Below are 25,246 nucleotides of genomic sequence, written 5' to 3'. Positions count from 1 at the left end.
ATGTTATTCCCATTACTACTGTAAAATGTTCATGCATCTGTGCTTTGTCTTGATTATGAAAACATGAATATGTTTCAGAGGAGTGTTGTGCACATAAAGTTATCATTACTTGATTCCCTTTGCAACAAAAATGAGTTATGGAATGCAAAATGGCGCTTGAAGCTGCTTGAGGTAATTTACATCAGCGCTGAAAAACAATAGACTTTGTAATGGCTTTCGAGTTAAGATCTGTCTTTTCTCCTCAACGTCTATCTTCCGTGCAATATTGGATTTTCAGCTCTTTGAGAGTTGAAAACAGTGGCCCAAAGCCACAGCCATTGCCCACCTTATCCTCTTATTTTTCTGACATTAAAGGCAGTAAGATAATAGACCTCTTGCTAGGAAAGAAATGGCTAATAGGCCTCAGGGCTATTTGCTAGGCCACATAATCATTTTGATGGCTGTAATTTAGTGTGTGAACAATCCAAAAATGAGAAAATTGAAGGATTTGATAGTGAGTTTTTTTCTTTTAATTTCATTGTTTTTTTTTTCTTTAGTCTCTAAAAAAAGTAGATTTCCATGTAATTATTAATCCAATTTTGTTATTTTGTGATTGTGCCTTGTCTATTTTCACATATTAAAGGTACAAATGCCACGCTGCTCGGTTATTCAGTGTGGTGTGAATGAGCTGGTATTTGCCTAATTTTCTCCCCATCCATAATACAGAAAGTTATTGTGCCAGATCAGACTGAGAAACATTATGTTATCTTACTCATTCAGCCCATAATGACAGTGCACATGATGAACTGAACAGGACCTTTGTAATGTTATTTAGATATTAAATCATTTATTGTTGAATTAATGTAATATAGTACAGAGCCTGTAATCGCCCTGATACTATACAGAATGTACAAAGTAGTTTGTAACAAAATGATAGACTAAGTTTCTCAGTGTGGTGTACATTTTACAAGGTTTTAGGACCATACTTTCAAATAATATTTACATGTAGCCCTCTTGATCAGCACCTTGCTACTTCAGTCGGACACCTCGACCCAAAATCCATCAGCCCTGCCTGGCAGACTGTAATGTACACATTCATTCCAACATTCATCATTCCCTGACTGTAGGGAACTGAACCACTGTGGGCTCACTACCATCAGCAGCTCTTGCCTCAGAGTGGTGGCATTTTTGGAGATCTATGAGGGTGTTTATGAGCAGCTTGAAAAGGGCATTTTGCAGATTTATGGATGACAAGGCTAAATGATCTATGGAAAACAGGGAGTAGAGGAAAGAGTCATTGATGTTGATTAGAAAAAAGTGTTTTCGGTGGGTATTTGACACAGCCCCCCCCACCACCACCTCCACAGACACACACACACACCCTTTATGGCAGGGACAAAAGGAGGAGGGGGCTGGAGTTTTAAATGAATAAATAAAAAGGTCATGTCAAGCCATTTTCATAAAAGCTCATTAACTTTTATTTGCTCAAAAAGATGTCTGTGTAATTAGAATAACAGAGATTGAGGTAATAAAATTACAATAAACAGTGGTGGTGTGGAACCAAAAAATAATAAGGCAGAGCTCACACATGTCACAGACTTAATTGCATATTATTGACAGGTGACCTTTGGAGGAGATTGAGGTAGACCCTCAAATATGTTTTCTATGGTTGAAACTTAGTTTGTCTATATGACTGTATGCATATGTGTGGAATATTTGTGTTTAGGTGCTCCTTGTGTGTTTGATCAGGGGGGGATATGGTAACTTTTGGTTCTGCTTTGATCTCCAAATATTAAAATGTTATTGCCCACCAGTAAAGAATTGGAAATATATATTGAATTGTATATTATGATTGAGGAATATGTGATCTAATGTATGTTTAAGACTGGAAAATGGCGATCGATTCTCAGTCAGTTTAATTAACCACATTGGTATTATATCTGAGACATAGGCATAATGGTTTCAATCTTACAATAATTAGCAAGAAAAATGAAAGTTTTATAGGTGAAGTCATATGGATTTACTCCAAAGTCACAGCAACACCACCCATGTGTTGTTCCAATACCTCACCTTTATGACTTGCATGAAACCTGGCTCGATTCCACAGATACGAGAGAGATTTGTCAGCCTCCCTGTTTGTTCACTGCGTGTGCTGATAGCCTGGCAGCTTGTTTGTTTGTTTATTCCCCGTCTAGGTCAAAGCTGATGCCCTCTGTTTTCTTCTCTGCCTTTTCACTGTCTCAGCAAGCCCATGAATCCAAGTGTTTCAGTGTTAGTCCCCAAACACATACATGCTAATGTTGCATAATTCAGTTCTGGAGTTGGGTGCACAGTTTTGAAAAAGGTTGGGAATGAAATGAACCTTGGTTCGATGTAACCTTTGTTAAAGTGAAATTGATCAGAAGATGCTATTTTTATGACTTATCAACATAAATCTAACAGCTCTTTGAGAGTTGCATGCCATGCTAACCATTGGCATGCCAATGGTTAGCATGGCAATGATCCAATGGCATGCTAACCATTGCTGCAACATTATTGTCAGCTTGATCAGCTCCACTGCATTCATCAGTGGTAATGCCTTTTTCACATCAAGTTTAATTCCACTATGTTTAGCATGTTTAATATGATGCACCATTTCTTATTAGCTTTGTTAGCATTTCAAAATTTAATTGGGCTTGGGTTCAGACTTACCAATGGAAAGTAGGTGTGGGGGGAAAAATCGATACTGTGTAGTATCGTGATATTTTGTTTGCTAATAATGTATCGATACAGGGACAGCAGAAATCGATGTTTTGTTACAAAAAAAGTTTTTGTGGACTGGAACATGCTCTGACTTCAGAGCATGTTGATCCTTTTTCTGAGCAAGAATCCTGACATTCCTTCACTGTCCAAATATGTTTAACTTTTTTTTTGGCAGCAATAAACATGAAAGTTTACTTATTTTAATTTAAGACATGTTTTATTTTAATTAAGTTTAAAACTTTTTTATTTAATGTAAAATTATATTTTTATATTTATATTTATATTTATATTTAATTATATTTTAACAATAAAACTGACTGAAATGAGAGAAAGACTGAGTGTGAGACTTTGATATTAGATAAAATGAATATTGATAAAGTTTACCTTTATGTACAGAATCTGAATATCGCAAAATATTTTAAAAAATTGCAATAATATCGTATCGTGCGTTAAGTATTGTGATAATATCGTATCGTGGGATGTATGGTGATTCCCACCTCTAATGGAAAGGTGCAATCAGTAGTTCATTTGTATTTGTATTTTTCTTTTTAACATGTTTGCTCTGTTGTACTAGACCCGATCATCTCCATACAATAGAACAGCGTTATTACTGATCTCCACAGAAGAACAAGCTCTTGCTGGGCCTTGCTTCTCTGAAATACCTGATCCATTTTCAGATGTAAAATCCCACGTGGGTTACGAGAGTGTGCAGTGAAACCTACTTCAACCCAAGCAGTAGCGTGCACAGAGATAATGTAGGTCAACACACATGCACATAACTAGTTGTAATGTGCATCAGACGCACACACAGTATTGATTTACTGTCATCGCCTTCGAGGCAGGTGTGCTGCCTTCTAAAACCTTGTGTTCTCAGCAGTGTTTACTTTGTGAATTTATACTTGGACAAAGCAGCAGTATTTTTGGCACAGCAGTGACTTAAACATGAAGCGGCACCTAGCAGGATGGTTGACTAGGTGTTGAGACCGTGACGCAATCATTGTGACAAAAGCATGTTTTTTTTCATGCTTTGTGTGTGTGTGTGTTTTCAAGGTGAGGTGTTTGGGTGTGTGTTTTTGAGGGACTGTGGTGTTTAGGGAGATGATACTTATTTATTTTATTGTTTTACTTGTATTTACTTGTATTTACTTTTTATTTATACGTTTTTGTCCCATATCTGTCTGACAAAAAATATCATTAACATATTTTACTCAGTATTGTGCTTTAATTCAGTAACTTATATGATTAGATTTTTTGATATTTTTGTTAGAAAGGTTAGCTTATTTAGAAGTTAATCAATGTGGGATTTTTCTAATGGACTCTCCAGTGTGTAGAAGTGCACATGAATGGATTGTGGTTTCCCCCACCCTTTTTTCTTATATTGTAAAAGCCAATTATATTTAATGTCATCAGTCTGCTGGCAGGTAACGCAGTTCAGCTTTCTCATTGAGTGCTTTATCATCCATAAGAACAAAGATGCATTTACTGTGACCCCACACTGCAGTACGCGGTGCTGTAAAAGTCTTTGCCTCCTTCCTAATTTCTTGGTTTGTTTTATGTTTTGTTTTGTTTATGTCTCATGTCTTAAATCATTAAACTAATTCTATTATTAGATGAGGGGAACTAGAATAAATACAAAAATGCAGTGTTGAAGTGATTTCATTTATTAAGAGAAAAAGGCTACTTTTTACTTTTTGATACTTTGTTAGGATGCCTGGGTCGTTGACCCAGGGTTTTTGAGTTTATTATATTATTTACACTTTCTAGTCTTTGGTTTCTTTGAGTTCTGTCTTATAGTTTATGTCTCTGTCTTCTCTAGCTGCTCTGTCAGCTGTATCCCCTTGTCTAGTTCGCGTCTCTGTGTGTCCTTAGTGGCTATATCCCCGTGTCCAGTCAATGTCTGTGTCTGCCCTGGTCCCACGTCTCTGTTCCCTCTGTTGCAGTGCGTGCGAGTCTGTGTCTTTGTTCAGTCTGTGTTATGTGTTTCCTGTTTTACTTTGAAAATCCATGTCTGATGTTAATGTGTCTGGTTTTGCTTCCCCTTGTCTCGTTAGGCCTGATTTGCCCCAGCTGTGTTTCCCTCCTGTTACCCATTCCCTGATTGCTCCCTCTGTGTATTTAAGCCCTGTGTTTCTCTGTGTCGATCTACCGTTTATTTTGCTGTGTGTTTTGTCAATCCGCCGGTGTTAGTTTATTTTTGACCTTTTTTCCCCAGTTATGTTATGTTTGAGTTCAGCATTAAAGCTGTTTTGGTTTAAGTTCTGTCTCCGGAGTCTGCACCTTGGGTCCTATTCCTGTCTGCACACAGCCACACCTAACAAACTTAGACTTTATCAAAAAGTAATTATTTTCTTCTCCAAAGGTATGAGAAGATTTTTCAGATTTGCAGAGTAAAATAAAATGTCCTAATACACATGTTATGAAAGCAAAGTTTCTAATAGTTTTTTGCTTTGTGGAATTAAAATTAGTTGCCCACTTTACCTATTTCTGTCTCAATGTATTTCAGGTAATTTTCAGGCATATCTTTGGTATTTACTCAGCACTATGCGGCACTATTCATCATTTAACTGCTGCCTTTTAAATGCCTGCCTGTGCCACTTAACACAGAACCGGTGTTCTTAGGTTCAAATAAATAAACTGATCCCCCCCCCTCTTCCAACTTTGTATTTAATCCTTGCACTGTGCATTGCTCTGTTTTAAAATCCCTTTGTCCTTGTAATCTAGGGATGTGCTGCTCAGCACCTTGGGGCCACACTAGGCAGTTCCAGACAAAGTCACATTAGCTCCTCTTGACCTCACAGCTGTAATCGGCTCTGGGGAGAGGCAGGTGGTTGGTGTTTTGCAAGAGTCCCATGTTTAACGATAATAGTTGTGCAAGCGCAAGGCCGAGATGGAGAGCAGGGAGGCAAGCATTCCAACAGCTTAACTGGAGATTACAGCATCAGCATTTGACTTACAATGCAACCCAAAGGATTTGACTGACATTAGCCTATGCTGACTTTTTTTTAACATTTGGGATACATTAAAGATTTGGAGTGACTTCACTGGTTAGTAATCAGAAATGCTAGGACTGAGCTTTAGCTCTCCATCTAAACACACTTTCAAGGAGGTAGACACTGTCACGTTTTTTTTGTAGAGTCGCTCGGTAAGAATGTGACATTCTGTGACATTTCAGTTTCGTTATTTCCTTTCTGTTTTGTTCTGTTATGGCAGGAGTTGGTTCATTTATTTATTTATTTTTGGAATGTGCAGGCCCATGGCAGAATCCTGCTCTGAGCATGCCAGCCCTTGTATATTTTTATTTTAGAGTGTAGAATGAGGTGTTTTCCTTTATACTGTACATTTTGTAAAGGTCTGTTACAGAGATGGACGATGTGTAATGGGAATTGTCAGTATTATTTATCCTTTGGAAAAGTACAACAATACCAGCATGCTGTTATAAGACTAGGGAGGCTGGCTAGCTCAATCCTAACTCAATCAAGGATCATCAACAATTGTCACTAAATCAGACCCTTTAGTCTTTAGCTTCTCTTTCAATTCATTACAAGTGAATGAGTTTTTATTGGCGTGACCATTTTAACAGGGACTTGGGGAGCGTGTGGAAGCTTGTAAGGCTGGATCGACACAGGCAATTTACGAGGGGATCGACAGTCAACTTGAGGCCAGAACCAGCACAAAACAAATAGAGCCAGAGAGAGTGAGAGATTAAGAGATTTGTCAGCCCCCGTCCCCACTACCAACCCCCCCACTCCACTGTTCCTCCTTTTTATTGTCCTTCCATGTTTTTTTGTTTGTTTTCTTTTTTGCGTGTTATTTTTCCTCAGCTTGTTTGTCTTGCTGTGCTCATCTCCCTTCGGTGTTGAATTTTGTGGTCTTCCTGGCTGCTTCAAACATTTTTTTTCTTCAGATTTTCAATGGAAGTCTTTCCCAACAAATTGTGATATGTAATACAGCTGAGATGAATACTTAATCTCTATTATCTCATCTGTTCTTTCATTTCCCCGCATATTCTAGTATTCATAGTGTCTTGACAATCTAAATACATGTAAAATGTAAAGCAGCACTAGAAGACACATTTGAAGCTTCTTAAGCAAGTTATTAAACAAAGACATTTCAGAAAAGAGGCTGAAGCAAAAGAGGCAAGAAAAAAACCCAACAATCATATGACCCCCTATGAGCAACAGTGGGAAGGAAAAACTCCCTTTTAACAGGAAGAAACCTCCGGCAGAACCAGGCTCAGGGAGGGGCGGGGCCATCTGCTGCGACTATTTGGGGTGATTGTTGGCATGATTTGATTGTATGAAGAGTAAAAACAAAAAGTTTCTCTGAGAGTTATCATAAATAATGTTGTCTTTTAAAATATATATATTATTTTATTTTATGACGTACCTATTCATTTTGTGTTTTAAAGGGAAAGATCCTGTTTGGACATTTTACCATTCGTAAGCGGTAAAATAATGATTTTAGTTTGTATTCATTCATTTTTAAAATGTTTTTTTAATTTTCTAAAATCACATTTTCCTGCGCATCACAAATAATTAAACTCCAGATTTCCAGGTAATGCGTTTTCTTTTGCTGTTGTTATTTAAATATGTTGCGTTATACTCAATAAATGAAAAGGTGGTTGGTTAAGTTTTCCCATAAAATGTAATTGTTTTTAATTCATGACTTGCATCAAATTCTGTTACTTTCCCAGTGAGCCCCCCCTTAAAAAACAGTCTTATTATCCTTCTAATTTCACATGTGTATTAATAAGCTGTCCGCCAAGCCTTTTTGCATGTCATATCGCTGTCTTCATATTAAATTCCTCTCCTTTCCTCCCACTCCTCTATTTTGCTATTATCTCCACTCACTCCCCTCTTCCTAGCTTTGCAAAGATAAGATTTGCCCTCCCTTGTGAGTTCTTGGTGTCGATACTAATGTGCTGCTGCTATCGATAAACTGTCAGACCACCTCCTCCCTTTCTGCACCATTCCTCTCCTGACCTTCCTGCAGCAATCATACAAAATAATTAATGTGCTACGCTACGTCCCAACTACTCCGTTCATGCTTTTACCCTCTAATTCAGTTACTGTATATGGAAAGCAAATGTCCAATTGAAAATTCTGTCTGTCACGAAGTGCCAGAATTAAAAAAGAAAAAGAAAAAAAGATATCTGTCAAGTTTAATTTTTTTTTAAATTTTCCTCTGGATGAAATTTAGAACATTGGGATTGCCAGACAATGTGCTCTCTGAAATCCCTTTTACAGTTTTTCTTTGGTTTAGCAGTTTGTATGCACATGACTTTATATTTGCTCTTATTTATGAACTGTGAGAGGCTAAGTGGTGTATTTCTCCAAATATTTAGCACAAATATCAATATACTTAACGTAAGTCATTGCAGACAATGCAGCGACCTCATGTATATGAGTTTGGTAGTTACTGGGCACCGATAAATGTAAAAATCAAATGTTGGGTTGGAAATATATACACGAGCAGGTGCAAAGGATGAACAAGCTTTGATTGTGTTTACCAGATTTGTTGTTTCACACCCAGACTACTGTGTAAAGATTAGCGTACTTTGAAATAGTTGGTAATAATGTGAAAAATGCGTGAGTTTGCTTCTAAGATTCGTTACTTAGAGCCAGTTAGCACATTTGGCTAAAAGTCACATTTTAATGCAGATTTAAAAACCGAGGCTCTGATATGACCTGTGTGGATAAGTGTATTTTTAAAACAGAGTATCTGATCTGGCATAACAGCTGTTCTGAGAAGGAGGTAAAAATAGTTTCTGTGTAGATGTGCTGTTGGCAACAACATGCTATGAGCTGTGGTCTTTTCAGGCCATTCAAATACTAAAAGTTTGTTTCGATCCCTCAATTCCACAGTTCCTCATAAAATAAACAATACCTGGTCTGCGTTGTTTTTGCCAGGGGTTTTATTGAGATTTTTGTAATCATCATCATCATCAATGCCATTGTATTTTAAATGTCAACACACAATACTTTTAAATTGGCTGCTTTATATATTTTTATGGCTGGCAGCGTTGCCCAGAAACGATTGTTGCTGAAATGATTTTCTGATTCCCTTAATTACCATAGCTGTTTTGATTGTGGTCAATTTTGGATGAGATACAAGAAAATTCTTCACTGTAGACCGCTAACTCATTTAGAACATTCAGCAGATGATTCATTCCCATTTTCACGTTTTATTATAACACTGCCTGGGTTTGGTTTGAAACAAGATTGCTGGATGACATTAATATAGAAATATTTCTTATGCAAACATCTAGAGGATGATTTTAAACTGAGTGCTGTCATTAATCCAGGAAGTGACTCATTCCCTCTGACAGCAACATGAAAGATATCCAAATTAAAGTAACATTTAAGTTAGCACCACATCACCTGATGCTACATCTTTATAAATGTCAAGTCCTGCCTGCCTGTTCCCAGTTTATCTCACATTCTGTTGCATCTCCTTCTGTAGTTTTTGGTGTTATCTGTGGGTAACCTTGATTTTTGTTTGATTCGTTTTCTTTTTATTTATTTTTCCAATCAGGAGCAAGTGAAGGCAGACCCAAGGATTAAAACTTAATTTAAGTCTAAGCTTAGTCTACAGCATAGGTGTCAAACTCTGGCCCGCGGGCCAAATTTGGCCCGCGAAGCCATACCAAATTACTATCAGAGCTGGCCTACTGGTATTATACAGCTAATATATATATTGTTTAGTATTAAGCTTTGCTTGTTCCATATTCAGTTTTTTAGCAAAATGTGTTTGAGTCCATAAGAAAAGATTCATTCTTATATCTGGAGGAATAAATATATTTCAATAAATATTAACGTTAGCCCGCGACTTTGTTCCAGTTTTGAATTTTGGCCCACTGTGTATTTGAGTTTGACACCCCTGGTCTACAGGTTGTACAAATAAGTGCTTTCATCAAGATCATAATGTTATAGAATTGATTACAGACAGCAATAAAATAAATCAAGGAATAAAGTTGTCTAATAATTTGTGTCTATTAATAATTTTCATCAGGTAAGGGAGAACAAGTTTACACTATTAAAAAAAACTATAGTGATTCTTACTCTGCCAGGGAAGGTGACGCGAGAGTTGATCAGCAGCTAGATTTCATACCTGTTGATCTGCAATCTGCTTGGAGCAGGTTAGGTCCACAGCAGGAGTAATTGTGGCGGTGTAACCCAGTAAGAGGTGAACCACCTTCATAGTACATAAAATCCAGCATTAAACTTAATGTTCCCTAGATAAGATGAAATTCTGCTTCATAGTCCAGGGCTCTTGAACGTGATATTCTACAGATGGTACGGATTACTGAATAATACTGTGATCAGTTCATTTGTGCATTCAGTTTTAAAAAAATATTAAAATATTTACTTACATTGCTAAGTTTTGGTCTAAGTACTGCTGCCATCAAATTCCAAATTACTTAATAATTTTCTTTAAATGGTACATTTCCAAGCTTTAAACATTTGATTATATGACTATATGTTCTATTGTGACAAAAATGTAGTTTTGTGAGATTTGCAAACCATTGAATTCTGTTGTTATTTACATTTTAGTCCCAACTATTAGGGTTATAGTATAGTTCTTGTTTGGAGAATTATAGAGGAGTTCCAATTAGTCCAGAATTGTTTTTTCCTCCCTATTGATGTAATTAACAAAAGGCATTATATAAAACTGAGTGAAGCAGGTTAGAAACAAATCATTAGATCACACACACACACAAACAGACAGGCACAAAAAACATGGTAGGAGCAACATTAGGGCATCAGCTCACTCAGTCAGGGGTATGGTAGATGGTAGAGAAATGGAGCATCAAGCATATCACTTAATGTGTGTTGATGCAGCTTTGCTCACAGTTGCTGGGCTCAGGGGGAAGTTGAGTGCCTGCCAGCTAACAGTATGTGACATCAATGAAGTGGATCTCCAACTGCTGATTGAACCTAACTGAAAGTGTCATCCTGGTGAACTGTGTTACCACCTTATAGCATTATAAATGTGCATAGTTTTAGCTCTGGGAATCCTGGTGGAAACCAAATTTTGAACAGTGATACCATTACACTTGATCTTAGAGCCCCAAATAAATAAAACATTGCTGCTGTCGTCTTTATGGGGATACACATTTAAGATGCTGAGTCAAAAGTTTGAAATGTCACTTGTTTTTCTTTGGACAGTCTGGAATCATATTGGAGTCTGCTTTAATAACAATTTGAGCCGCTACTTGTCAGTTTTATAAGTTTGGGCTTTATCTCATGTGCTATAAAGTAACTATGTAGAAGAAAATAGCTCATATTTAACTAGTACCTACTTCTGTGCTTCATAGCACTTTCATGATGGTTCACATTGAATTTTACTACAGCCATTGTTTCCTTGCATCAGTTGTCAACATGTCATAACTTGTTGGACTGGATTAGTTCAACATCTGGCTTTTGATTGATACCAATGTGTAGAAAAGTATGCACTGAGGCAAGCATATGAAGTAAAGGGGGAGTATAAAGTCCTGTATTAGTAGATCAAATGCTGATGAAATTGCTCTTCAGCAATCGGAACAAAACCCTGTGTGTTTTTATATTTTCTATATTTTATATTTTCATAATCATACAGCCCATGTTGTAGTGATTTGGAAGATGTAATCTGACAGAGGATTTGATAGCGAGGTACGGAAAAAAACATGATCTTTCTCTATGTTATTAGATGAGTTTGTGATCATGGAGATTTGAGGAGCAATGGACGCAAATCTCTTTTGGGTCACCTAGAACAAAAATTAGAGTACAAGAACTCATTTTAAAAATCTCTATACAATCCGGCCATCTATTTCAGAAACATTAGTCTATAATCATACATGAATGCACTTATACAAAATCGTTGGTTTAATTCATATATGTGTAAATGTATATCTGTAAATACAATTAAATAAATAGATTTATAGGCTGAGAAAAAAAATCTTTCTGAAACAACACCAGTGAATGTCAGGTTTTAGCTTTAGTCCCCTCTGAAAAAAGTGTAATAGCTTGCTAGTGCTTACTAGAGATGCCATTTTACATCATTGTTGAGCAGTCATTCAGGGAGAAAGTCACTGTAGTGTAGAAGAGGCAGAAATACCCCACTGACAGGAGCCTTATCAGATGAGAATGCCAAGCAGCCACAGGATATGTTGTGTTTGGATCGCGTGGTGCCATGCTCACTTTTAGTTCATCGGATAAAACTTTGTATGCTGAAAGGTTATTGTTTCCATATACACAGCTTACCACCTGCTCTACTGTTTGGAGCTTGGTAGATGGAATTCTGAGAAAAGTAGAATCACTTACTGTGTAACAATAAAAGAAAAGAAGAAGAGAAGACCTGGATTGCTTTGCATGTAAAATGATTTCCTGCAAATGTTCCTACCACAAAGTGGTTTGATTAGCTAACGTGTCCATAGCCCTTAGTGTTGCCATAGTGTAGCCAGTAACAATATTGTAACACTGAATGACAGTTCACTAGGGCTGTGCGATATGACCAAAATCTCATATCCCGATATTAAGACATCTATCGTCCTGATAACGATATAAATCACAAAAATGTAACATTTTCTGTAAATTCTGTGAATCTCGGGCAGCTCGACTTGCGTTAAGTGTTTCCAGCTGGGCGTCGTGTACCTGGAGTTGAGTGTTTTAACCTATGCATAAAACGATACATTTTTAGACTTAAGTTGTAACGGCCGCCGTTTTCTTTGTGAGCATTTATTACACGGCGTGCTGCGGGGAAAAGCCTGTTCTAACGTTTGAGTCTAAGGTTTATTTTTTAGCACCTGGCGGCTCTTTAACAATCTGCATCTTTCACGTGATTCAGTTTATTTTGAAAAGTCTCAACAGGATCTTGAGCTTTATTGTGAAAGGTTTATGTGGAACAAGCGGACACGCGGTGGTTTTACCGTCATTGTTGCTAACGACAATGCATAAAAACAAGCGCTTGTCCGTCCGTAGTGTGGTTATATTAAATATAAGAGAAAGAGAGAACTTTAAGAAATTATTATAGCCACTACAGTGACGATGAAAAAATATTGCCGTAAACAGTTCATTTTGGGACACCACGAAACAAACGATAGCGTAAAATGAAACGATAGACGTTTTTATATCGTCATCCGATATATATCGTTATATCGAACAGCCCTACAGTTCACCACTAAAAATGGAACCACGTACTGTTAGAAAGAGTGGATTTGGGAGTTTTATGTGGTTGCCAGTAGCTAACATAACAACAGCCGTTGTTGCAGTGACTCCAGTCATGCTCACAAAAGTATGAGACAACTTTGACTATTGCATGGACATGTGCCATGTGTTTTGGAAGTAAAACTTTATATTCAGCCATATATTTTAAAATTTAATGCAAGCCTCTATGTTTACTGTAAAAATATTTTGAAATAAGACAATAAGATTCTTTTTGATACTCTGCATGAACAGTGATGTGAAAAAATGTTTGCCCCCTTCCTGATTTCCTTTTGTTTGTATGTTTGTCACACTTAAATGTTTCAGATCACCAAACAAATTTGAATATTAGATAAAGATAACACAAACACGAAATAAAGGTGTTTATTATTAAGAATTGTTGTCATTCAGCCACATTAGAGGATTTTCGAGCATGAACCACCTTTTTAAGGTCATGCCACAGCATCTCATTTGGATTCAGGTCAGGACTTTGACTAGCCTTTGTTTGCTTAAGCCATTCAGAGGTGGACTTGATGGTGTGTTCTGGATCATTGTCCTGCTGCAGAACCCAATGTGCTTCATCTTAAGGTCATTAAAAGAAGACTGGACATGCTCCTTCTGTTCTGGTAAATAAAAAAAGCAAAAAGCCCCAGACCATTGCACCACCGCCACCAGATTTTACTGTTGGTATGATTCCTTTTCTGAAATGCTGTTTTAGTTCTATTCCAGATGTAATTGGACTCAAACCTTGCAAAACGTTTTTGTCTCGTCAGTCCACAGAATATTTTGGTTATATTTAAGTCTTATGGATTGTCGTGATCGCAAATGTGTGAAATGTGCAAAGAGTCTTTGTGTTCTTTGTGGTCAGCAGTAGTTTTCTCTCCCATGGGTGCTATTTTTACACAGTCTCTTTCTTATTGTTGAGTCATGAACACTGACCTTAACTGAGACATGTGAAGCCTGTAATGTTGTTCTGGGTTCTTTTGTGACCCCCTGGATGAGTCGTCAGTGTGATCTTGGAGTAATTTTAGGCCATTCACTTCAGGGAAGCTTCACCACTGGTCCATGTTTTTGCCACTTTTTTTTGTCAGTTTGCATCATCTTTGCTAATTTGGTTGATTTCATTCTTCTCTGACTTCTGCCCACCCTCCCCCTACCCGTGGCTGAGAAACACACCATAGTGTGATTCTGTACGTCCCTACTTCATTGTAGGAAACATATTAACATGTGATGACAGTGAGTTGTGTTTGCCAGGTATAGTACCACAGTTGAATTTTCTTCCTTCAGAAGCCAGTCTTTATTCCCAGTCACATCATTTCAATTCAATTCAATTGTATTTATACAGCACCAAATCACAACAACAGTAGCCTACATTGTAAGGTAGACTCTACAGTAATACCTACAGAGAAAAACCCAACAATCATATGACCCCCTATGACAAAGCATTTTGGTGACAGTGGAAAAGAAAAACTCTCTTTTAACAGGAAGAAACCTCCAGCAGAACCAGGCTCAAGGAGGGGCGGGGCCATCTGCCGCGACTGGTTGTTGCAATTACTGACCAGCAACCTAATTGCTCCATTAATAGGTTCAAGGAGTCTTCATGTTTCCAAACTTCTACTGTCTTGTGGTTATTTGGACTGTTCTCCTCTGTGAAATACTCAAAGCTTTAACATTCATTTTGTACTTTTACTCCACATTTAAATTCATTCTTAAAAACTTGCTTAGAATGTTCTTCCTTCTATAATCAGCTTTTTTGCTCCATCCTAACTTTTCATTCTGAGAAACAAACAATGAATCTAGATAGTCCAAACATAAAGTCTTCATTTAGTCAAGTTGCATTTTTTCAGTATTTGTTTTAGATGAGTTTTGTGTTTTCACGTGAGTCATATTGTATATTGATTTGCTAAAATCCATTCCCCTTACAGACTTGCAGGTTTTTTTATCGATCTATTTGACCATCAACAAATAGTCTCTCATTCTTCTTTCTCTCCAGTTTACTGTTACAGTTTACTTTAACGTCACATATGTATTATTTGAACTTCTGGAAATCAAGTCTGTCTTGTTTTCCAAGTTACAATAGCTAATTATTTTTTCCCTAACAAATTCATAAAAATATTAAATGCTAAAATTACTGTAGTATTATCCACTGACATGAGTCACATCACAAACTCAGCTTTACTTGTATGTTGCACACTGCAGTATACAAGTAATGATATTTATTTGCATTTTCAGTGTATGTTTTATTCCTGTCTGACCCTGTCCTTATTTGACATTACTTAGAGTCTCTGATATCTTACTCGTCCTCTGACTTTAACCCTCAGCACTGTAATGACATTGGCAGGAGAGGTAGTGCACCTCTCCTCATTTTAAGTTATTACCTTTTCCTGACCTCCCTCTGAAATCTGCTTTTGCTTTATGACTCAGCAGTGTATCAGGTTACACTCTCTGTTTTATACTACAACAGAGGACCTGTGGGTGGGTATGACTTATCTATAGGGCATATATATATAGCTGAAGAATTTTCTTAATGTAGAACATTTTTTGGAATCAGATTCATTTTTTACTCTTGAATTGGCAATCTAGACGTGAATCAGAATAGACAGAGGTAAACAGTTCATAATATAATGTGAAAGCATAAAAACTACATATAAAATAGCTACAATGACACCGATTTTTGACCACTCGAGCCGATATTTGCAGTTTTTTTCTTCTCTGTTTGGCCTGTTGTTATTCGACGTGGCTCTGTGGGTTATGTTAACTTGGATCCTTCCATACACACACACATGCACTGTATTAAATGCAGATTGCTGTATATGTTGTGTTGTTGGATAAATCAGTCAGTTTCTGTATTTATTCGTTTTTTTTTAATCCGGATAAGGAAGATTCACTTATACAATCTTTGCACATTTATAAGGTGACTGCTTTGTGTTTTGCTGTCGAGATTTAGTGTGAAATCTGCCAAGGCTGTGACTTGTGGATTACCTTGTCACTTGGATAGAAAGTTTCTGAAAATGTGGAAAAGTTGAGGACAGAGCTTTCCTTTGATAAAAAAAGAAGACAAACAAAAAAAACCCGCTTTCCTATTCATCTGCCTATCTTCCCCATATACTCTTGTTTCTGTTTTTCACCAGTGCTGTCATTTTCTTTCCTCTCTCTTAACTCATGTCAGATAGCCTTAGGTGAAAAGGACTTTTGCTTTTCTCATTTGGCTTTTAACACTTTACTTACGTGTGGCATAGTGCTGGCCACAATAATGGAGTTTTAACTAGAGTTACTCATGAGTTTGAAGAAAAAGCTGACAACAAAACAGAAAGACATTTAAAGTCAGCTTGCTCTATTTTATGTACAGCTCAATACAAGGTATACTAAATGTGGTACCGTGCAGTAGAGCTGCTGTCCAAAGCATTAAGACCTCTTAGCTGTTATTACCTAAAAAGCAAAGCAGCCTCACATAAGCATTGTGCATCGCAGCACTAGTCCACTCTCCTCTTGCTGTTTTATGACACATTTTATACAGAGTGAACTGGAAATAAATGGACACATTAGCTAATCAAACCACTTTGCGGTTGGAACATTTGCAAGTGTATATTTTTGGTAGCCAGATGTAATTTGACATTTCTCATACTTGCACTGGAAAAACAGCCCATATTGATATTTAAATATACAAAGTAACTATTATCTTACTGTAAAGATGATTTTTTTTTTGTGTGCTCACAAGAATTTAGTCAATACCGTGTTCTTGTTATCACTATAATTATTTTATTCCTTCATACATCAAGATTCCACTCCCCTGTAATAATTCATAATTGCTTTCTTTTATGCATCTTAGTTATTTTAATTTGCAGTGACAGATGGTTTTGTAATTAGGTTAAAAAAAATACTAAAAACAGAAATTTGGCATACTGCACAGAGATTCTCAGTTTCAAACCTTGGTTTTTAATGTGAATAACTGCATCTCGGTGTGGAATGAGAGTGTCCACTGCCTCTGGCCCAGTGTCAACTGGGATGGACACCCCCCTGTGGGAGTAAAAAAAAGTAGTTAAGAAATGCTAGATTTTTTTTTATTAATAACACATGTTTATTTATTTTAGATCAGCTTTTTATTTCATCTATTCCTCCAGCCATTCTCTTCAACTTATCCAATTATATTTAGAGTTGAAGTTGAATTATATACAGTGTGTGTGTGTTTTAACATAAAGATTAACAAAGAACTCACTGAATGCTGCTCTGTGAACAAAAACAAAAAGCATCCTTACTGTGAATTCTCTGTAATACAGTTCGTGCAGTTTATGTTGTACACGTGTCAAGTTTGTGTGGGCACATGCGTCACTCAATGTCTGTATGAATTTTAATTAGACTTTCTGCATGCAAGTGTGACAAAGATTTACAAGCTTAACATCTTGTTGCCATAGATGTTAAGCTTGAACTCCCTCTGTGATAACTTCTTGATGTGCCTCAGCCCTTTATCTGTAATGAGAATGTTGTTCTGGAAATTTTGATAATTGGTTTTGAAACAAAGTCAGCAGTCACAATAGACGGTTTTTCTCAGGATATGCACAGTTTGATTTCCAAGACCATATTTCTTATTAACTCACTGAATGTTTGCTTTCAGAATAATGCTGAAAGTCATTCAGAAATCATGCAACACGTTTATTTTGTTTGTTTTGGGGTTTTGTTTTTGTTTGTTCTTCTGTTCGTCCAGATCAAAATAATTATATACGGTAAATCTTTTAAGCATACCTGGATTTTGAATTATTTAACATGGAGATAAATTTGTATGTTTGTAACTGTAACTGTGTTTGAACTATGATGTACAGTACCTTGTATACTTATATCAAACCAGCAGTTATGTAGCTTCCTCCATGTGCAGGGAAATAGGAAGATAGAAAGAGAGAGAGGCTGTTTTTCATTGCAGGCATGCTTTTCTCCCCTCGGTAAATTCTTTAGTTAGCTTGGTAAGGATTAGGTCTGAAAAGTCTCTCATTTGCCGCCAAGGCCCTCAGGGATTCATTGGTGAAGACATTCAGCTTCTCTACTGCTTCCCTCTGAATTTAACTTTGCCATTTATTTATTTTTATTGCAGCCCACGTCTGATTTGCGCTCTCTTTTGCATTTTGCAGCTGTCTTTATGATACATTTAAACTTTTTTCAGCTCTTTGTTGCTTGAGGTACTGTACACTAATTTAGAGATATTGGACTGTCAATTTGAATGCAAGTGTACATTTCAGCATTTGATATTTATTTTAGTTTTGTATCAGGTTTAATGAGAGTTAGTATAAAAAATTGCTCTCTTTGTTCTAGATTTTTATCCTAGATCTTATCCTGTAAGCTCCGCCTTTGCGCATGGACAAAATATGCCTAGAAAAGATTTGATCTGAAAATTGTTCACATATCCTTGTGAATTACAAGCACTTTGGAAACACTTTGGAAATACCAGCTGAGTTAAAAGCCTGAGGCTATGTGGGATACACCCTAATGGAAAACAGCTCGGGGATAAAGGTAATGGTTGGTACAGACTACAGGAAACTGTAAATGGGATAAAAGACACAAGCTCAAAAGAAAGAGGTACATTCCACCAAGTGTCTGACTGAAACCATTTTTCTTCCCCAAGGCTAAATTGTGAAATATTTCGACTTGAAGCAAAATAAATGTGAGGCACATTAGAATGAAACTTTAAATTGTATGGATAATCACCATTACCTCTTAAGGCATCCTTCTTAATTTTGACGAGAGATAAGAAGAATATCAAATGTTGGAAAATATTTGATATTGATTCTTTGTGACCAACTGATGTTAATTAGAAGAAGCGCTGGAGCTTTTTGACTCATATAAGCTGTTGTCAACACCAGAGTTAGGACCCAATAAAGGTAATTGCTCGTCCTTGTAATTGCTCGAATACAAAGCTATGGCTTAACTTTGAAACAATTGAGATTTTATATATTTATATATGCTATTCCAAGTTAATTCAGTTCCAGTGTTGAACTTCGACTATATACAAATCTTTCTCATGTTTTTGAAAAAAATACAGTTTCTCCTTCCCTCCCTTCTCCCACTATGTCGGTGGAATGGAGTTAAAACTTTAAGCAGCTGAGCTTAACAGAGAGAAACTCTTTCTCTCTTTGACAGAGAGAAACAGGGATGACATGACAATGCAGGATGATGGACTGTGTTCAGAGATGAGTGGAGGGTAAAGGCAGAGTCATGACCAATGATGGTATAAATGACCTCTACTGTACATCAAACATCATTTTACTTCAGCTCAGAAGATAGACAGGAACACATGAGGATAACTTATGAAAGACAGGATGATGGGCTATGATCAGAGATGAGAGAGAGAGGAAAAGCAGGGTCATGGCCAGTGATTATATAAACAACTGCTACCCTGTTTCAGACAAACGCGGTCCCAGTGCTTAAGCTTGGCAGATGCTCTGTCATTCAAGAACAGTTTTCAATTGCTTTGTTGGTGTGTTTATGAAAAGTGGCTATTGTTGCTCAATACAGTGAACTAAACTCAGGTTAATTTAGCAACAGGGATGCATAGAGAGATGTACATGAGTGTTAGTGTTAAGTAGTTGGTATCCAACCTGTTATGGAAGGTGGCATTCAAAGGAACCTTGTAATTGAAGTCTAATACTAGAAGTTGTATAAATTACGTGGACTTCCATACTCATGGGTGCAGAAAATAGATTTGTCCTTTGCAGTTGCGAAATTAAGCATATTTTCAGATTCTTGACCTTTTTGGTTTTTATAAGTTGTGATAGAAATTCCTGTGAAGATACTGCATGCTGCTTCTGCAACAGCTGCACATTGCTTCTGCCACCCTCAAAAAAAAGTGCCAGAAAACACACTGAACCACTACGTTTTTGAGTCACATTAAAATATTATCAACCAAGCTACAAGTTAATGCAGCACATCACATAAAGGCCCAAGCTCACAAGCCACAAAAGCAGATCAAAATGCCAAGCTCTCCACAGGGATGCTATGGTATTAGGGGTGGGCGATATAAACGATATACGATAGAAACGATATCAATTTGGCCAACGATCGAGATTTTAACTATACCACTCTATCGCGATAGCGCATGTTGATGATGTCACCTGTTTTGGTTGAAAGCATTGCAGTGGCTACAACCATTATCATCTGCAAATTATGCCGACAGTCATAGCAAAGAGATGAAGCACTTTTGAAATATGGGGAAAGCCAAAAACTGCGCTTCCTCCACTTCCGTAACATTGATTCATTAATGTTGAATTCTCTCGCAGCTGCTCTATTCCCATGTTGTTGCAGTATGTTAATAACTAACCTCGTATTGTGGATGAATGATCTCAGTTGTTCTCCTGACTGAAGTTTGCCCCGTGTATAGCATCCTGCTATGCGATTGCATTTGTCCCTGACCACCAGAATCCCTCACGTTAACTTTTATCGAGTGGAAAAAAAGTTGGCGTTCATCCTCCAGCTTCACTGTGCTAATGTTATGCTAACATAGCTGTGTCGCTAGCAATCACGTAGCACAACATTATATACCAGGTAGTCCAACTTCAGTAACCCTGCAAACGTCACTGCTGTTTAGTTTTCTGTCTTCATTTATATCGGAAGCGGTAGCAGAGCTGTACGTTTTAATTAGTTTCAAAAATCTCTCAGTCAGAACATGGTATGTCATGTTTAGGTGGAAACTAGCGAGCTAACTTCCTGCTAACTTCTAACTCCGTTAAATTTAATAACTTCTGTTTTCATGGATGCCTGGATGTTAAACTTAATTGTTACACCTGGTAAAGCAGCAACGCTGATGATTTAATTAAAGATTAAAGAATTTAGACCGTTTTTAACTCTCAGTGTTCGTTTGACTTTGGGACCTGAAGCTGACAGAGTTTTGGAACCAGATTACTCCGCGAAGCTCCTCACTACGGCAGCCGTAATGCTCTGACAATCCATCAAGCAGTGCGGCTTACCAAAGTTGTACTAAAACATTTTTTAACAGATTTCTGCACGCCAAAATCGATTTGAGGTCAGTAAGCACAACCAGAATTCATACATAAGGCACACTCTCGATTTTTGAGAAAATTAAAGGATCGTAAGTGTGCTTTATAGTGTGGAAAATACGTTATACAGAAGAAAATAATATATCGTGATATATATCATTACCGCACATGCTTCAAATTAATCCCAATATGAATTTTAGGCCATATCGCCCAGCCCTATATGGTATGCTTTTTTTTCTTTTTGGGTAGCTTCTCTTCTTCTAACTCAAGAATTGCAGTTTTAATTTCTTGTTTTACAGACTGACCTCTTCTGCTCCTGAACAGTGGTTTAGTAGAACAGTCTGAGAAGCCATTGGCTGCTTTTCATTGTGTCAGTGTGTTTGCTTATTTTCCTCAGTCACATACGTACGGAAAATCCAAAAGAACAGATGACTCCAAGCAGCCAAATAGGAAATACTTTGTTCCATACTGTTAATCTTAAGTATGTCAGCTACTTATAACATGTGAAGATGCAAGCGGGTAAGATCTACCTTTAAGGTACACCTATGTTTCCTGCTCTAAGCTCCTACAAAAGCCTCCTCTCTCCTTGAGGGGCATTTAAAGTATTAGAAGATCCTTGATGATGGAGGAACGCGTGAAATTTCTGGATCACAGGAAGAAAAAAGACATGAGCAAGCATAAATTAGCATAATGAAAAGGACCTACTGTTTTTCATTTCTGAAAGCCACTGATATACTGATATGAAAGGAACTGTAGGTACAGTGGACTGGTTGAAAATATTTCTGTTGGACATTTCTTGAAAAATCAATGTGCAGCTGTGGAATTATTGGGGCATCCACAGCCTTCTAAGAAAGTCAGTAGATTAAAGACTTAACCTTACATTTTCTGGGAAAGAGAGTAATACATTTTGCTGTCAAGTCTTCAAAACTGGACGTCTTTATGTTTTATCCATGTTTGATGAAATTATGGAAAAGCACGTGCTTGGAAATATAATATTGACTTCTTTCTGTTCTATTTCCCTTTTCCATGCGATCCGTGTTCACCCTGAAGCTGAAGAGTATGCTGTTGAAGGTAAGACTGATTTTTCTCTCCTAAGGTCCTCTGATGGCTTCTCTTGATGTTCTCATGGATGCTGATTCAGGTTGCTTCTAAATGCTTTATGCCATCCCTCTGTGGAGGGGCATTGTCAGTTTGGACTGCGGTTATAAGTGACTTCCAGGGGCCGTAATGAATTTTTTTCTGTATAAAATACACGTGATGGATGCGCACCTGAAACTATTCCTTATTTTTCTATTATTATTATTTTATCTTGTCTTTCTTCATTTGTTTTCTTTCTTTTTTTATAGTTTATCTCTAGAGAATATGAACATGCTTGTATATGAAATTGTCAAGACAGCTGTTCTAACCTTGAACCAGTCTACCCATTAACAAGTTATTGTTCAAGTTCACATGCCATGACAAGGTGATGACAAGCTGCTGTCTTCACATCCTTTCCTGTCCCCTGCTGGTTTAGGCCCCAAAGGCACCACATTAGCCCTTGGGCCATGAAGGTGCGAAGCCAGTGCTGAATGTAGAAGACATTATGGATACATCAGTGTCTGCTGATCTTTCTGCAAAATGTTGCCGTCCAGAGGTTCACCCACTGGGTGACTGGATCTGTTTTTCAGTTCAATCAGACACTGAAACTGACATAAACAGGCTTTTTTTGAATATGCATCCAGATATTGGCATCTAGGTGTGTGTGTGTGTGTGTGTGTGTGTAAGTGTGTGTGTGTGCTTGCATGTATTCTTGTTGCATTTCCTCTGTACTGAGTCTGAGGTGATGGATTACCTATCACAGAGCTTGATCCAGCAGGGGAAATCACTATGACAAACACCCTCTAGCTTCAAGTTTTCTTTAAGCTGAAAAAGTTATGCTGCAGTTATTTCTCAATCTTTATTCTGAATCTGAGTTGTTTATCTTGTGGCATATTGGAAATATAGAAACTCACATCATAGAGCCACTTCAGTGTTATTAGCTATCGCAGTGGGTTCTGTTAGAAATCTGGTTCTGCATGATATGCACTTGATGTGTGCACTTGTGAACAGCGTGAAGCTGACATTTTCTGTTTGTTCCTATATAATGCCAGCTTCTTGTTGTTCTGTGGGTACATGTCTATGTATGAGTGAATCTTGTCACCAGGTGATGGGTAAATGTCAGGAGGAAGGTTGCAAACAGCAGTAAATGATGGCAATCCTACATTTCCTATGGAAGCACTGTCAACACATCCTACATCAATCGACAGGTTCATGTAGGATGTGTTGAGGGACACACGAGGTTTGATTAAATGTCTTCATATGATATGAATATGTCATTTATGTTTGTATGTGTGTAAATGTAACAATGTGATGTCATTTCAGAAGCCTAAATAAGCCCAGGGTAACAAAGCTAAATATTTGTCTAGGATATTTAAAGAAGATGCAAAGATCTTTGCACATCTTACCCAGGCTTCTGAATGCTACTACCTGCACCTGAGAAATAACCTGATGTAATAGCAGAACATTTGAAGTTGGAGGAAATCGAGTTTTGCCTTGAGGTTATGAATGAGAGAAATGTAATTGGTAACTCTGATGGCAGAGAGCTTGAATATGCTGACCTATTTAAGTATGTAGACAGCTTACAGGACTCTGGGTTCTCTGCACTGTACAAGTCAGGTCAACAGCCAGTCAAATTAATTTCAGGTTAACAGTTGATGTCAAATTAACCCGTTCAGCACTGTTAGTTTGGATTTGTAAATGTCACAAGTGCTAACATAATTTGGAGTAACTGGTATAGCAGTCTACACAATCATATGAATAAGCAGATTTTTTTTTGTCTTTTAGAGACTTCATAACCAGAAAAATCACATTGATGTAAACACTCTATATGATGGAAAGAGGGATGCAATGGAGGGAAGCTGGGAAAGAGGAGATGCAGAGGGTATTGAAAGGATGCTGAAGAAAGTGACTGGTTCAAGGAAAGGTTGACTCCTGTGAAGGGACTGTGGGAACTTCTGTTAACTGTCAAAAAGTTAAACAAGTGAAACCTGACTCTCACAAATATGTAGCTCTAAGTTAAAGTTCTGCCTAGTGCACAAAAGAAGCAAATAATCTGGAATCCTGTCACAGCAATGTAACATAGCCCTAGCAAGCATCTGTAGTTTCACCACTCATTTCAAGTATGTGTGTGATATTTCTTTGCACAGTTGGTTAAGCATCCTTTTATTATGTTTGCTTCCAATGATTTGTGATGGAAACATTCTTGTGCAGAGTTCTGAATGTTTTCTGTAGTACTGTGACCCTAATATGAGCCATTCTTTCAGTTTTGAAGAATATAAAAAGCCTTGGAGTTTAATTTTCACTCATAACTATATCCGGGGTCAGAATACATAGTTTGTTTAGATCGTTGTTAAACTGAGAGATTTTAAGTTATAAAAATCTTAATCAATTTGTCTGTCTCAGTCACTTTAATTTAAAAAAAAACAAGGAGCCCGGGGTATTGTGTAGTAACAAGACTGCCTGATAAATTCATTTAAAATAGTCTATTGTCAGAATTTTTTTCTGCTATTTTTAGGGCTTCCCTGTGACTGCACTTGGTATAATTAGTGTCGGTGACCATGGGTTAAAAGGTTGGTTGAGATTGATGATACAAAGAGACATTCAAAGCCCGGTGGGAGGCAAGTATCCCAGGAAAGGTGGATGGTGGCCCTCGCTCTTACACTGTAGGTCCTCGATTGATGATGTGTCAGCAACACTGACCTGTTTTACTGGAAAAAAGGCCATCAGTGTACTCATATCCTAGCATGCCCTCCCATAGAGGACTGCATGTATGATATATTGTTTCATTATGTAAGGGCAATGTTAGCTCATCATCTGGTGCAGGTTTTCAATAGAAAGCAATAAAGAAATGGAAATTAAGTTGAAAGCTGTGGTGGTGTAATTTAGATTATGACATAGAGTTTGTCAGGGGGAAGCCAACATTTTCACAACACAACCTACAGTGTGTCTTATTTGAATGAAATAAGCATTTGATTCCCTACAATGCAGCCAGAATTCTGGTTCCTACAGATTGGCTATGTTCCCATGTGGTACACAGATTACAATCAATCACTTACAAATACTCTTGATCTCAACTAGTTATGATTATAAAGCACACACATCTACAGAATAAGTTTCTTCCATTCCAACCTGTTCACCACCATGGACGGGACCAATTAACCGTCAAACGACGTCAGTGACAAGATTGTAGACCTGCGCAAGATTGGACTGGACTACAAGACCATCAACAAGAAGCTTGGTTTGAAGGTGACTACTTTTGGAAGAAATTCAAAATAAGCACCAGTCACC

At 37.3% G+C, this 25,246-nt stretch overlaps 1 protein-coding gene across 12 annotated transcripts in view; it reads left to right on the top strand.

The window, feature by feature from the left end:
* nrxn2b (neurexin 2b) overlaps positions 1-25,246 on the top strand; it is a 682,163-nt gene that overhangs the window by 104,287 nt on the left and 552,630 nt on the right. For all 12 annotated transcript variants that reach the window (XM_040040736.1, XM_040040734.1, XM_040040735.1 and 9 more), the window contains exon 3: positions 21,932-21,952. In XM_040040736.1, coding sequence (XP_039896670.1) covers positions 21,932-21,952 — 21 coding nt within the window. The remainder of the gene's footprint in view (positions 1-21,931; positions 21,953-25,246) is intronic.

The sequence above is a fragment of the Simochromis diagramma genome, unplaced genomic scaffold, assembly GCF_900408965.1.
Source record: "Simochromis diagramma unplaced genomic scaffold, fSimDia1.1 OVJJ01000317.1, whole genome shotgun sequence".
Lineage (NCBI taxonomy): Eukaryota > Metazoa > Chordata > Actinopteri > Cichliformes > Cichlidae > Simochromis > Simochromis diagramma.
This window is presented reverse-complemented; position numbering and strand designations above follow the sequence as displayed.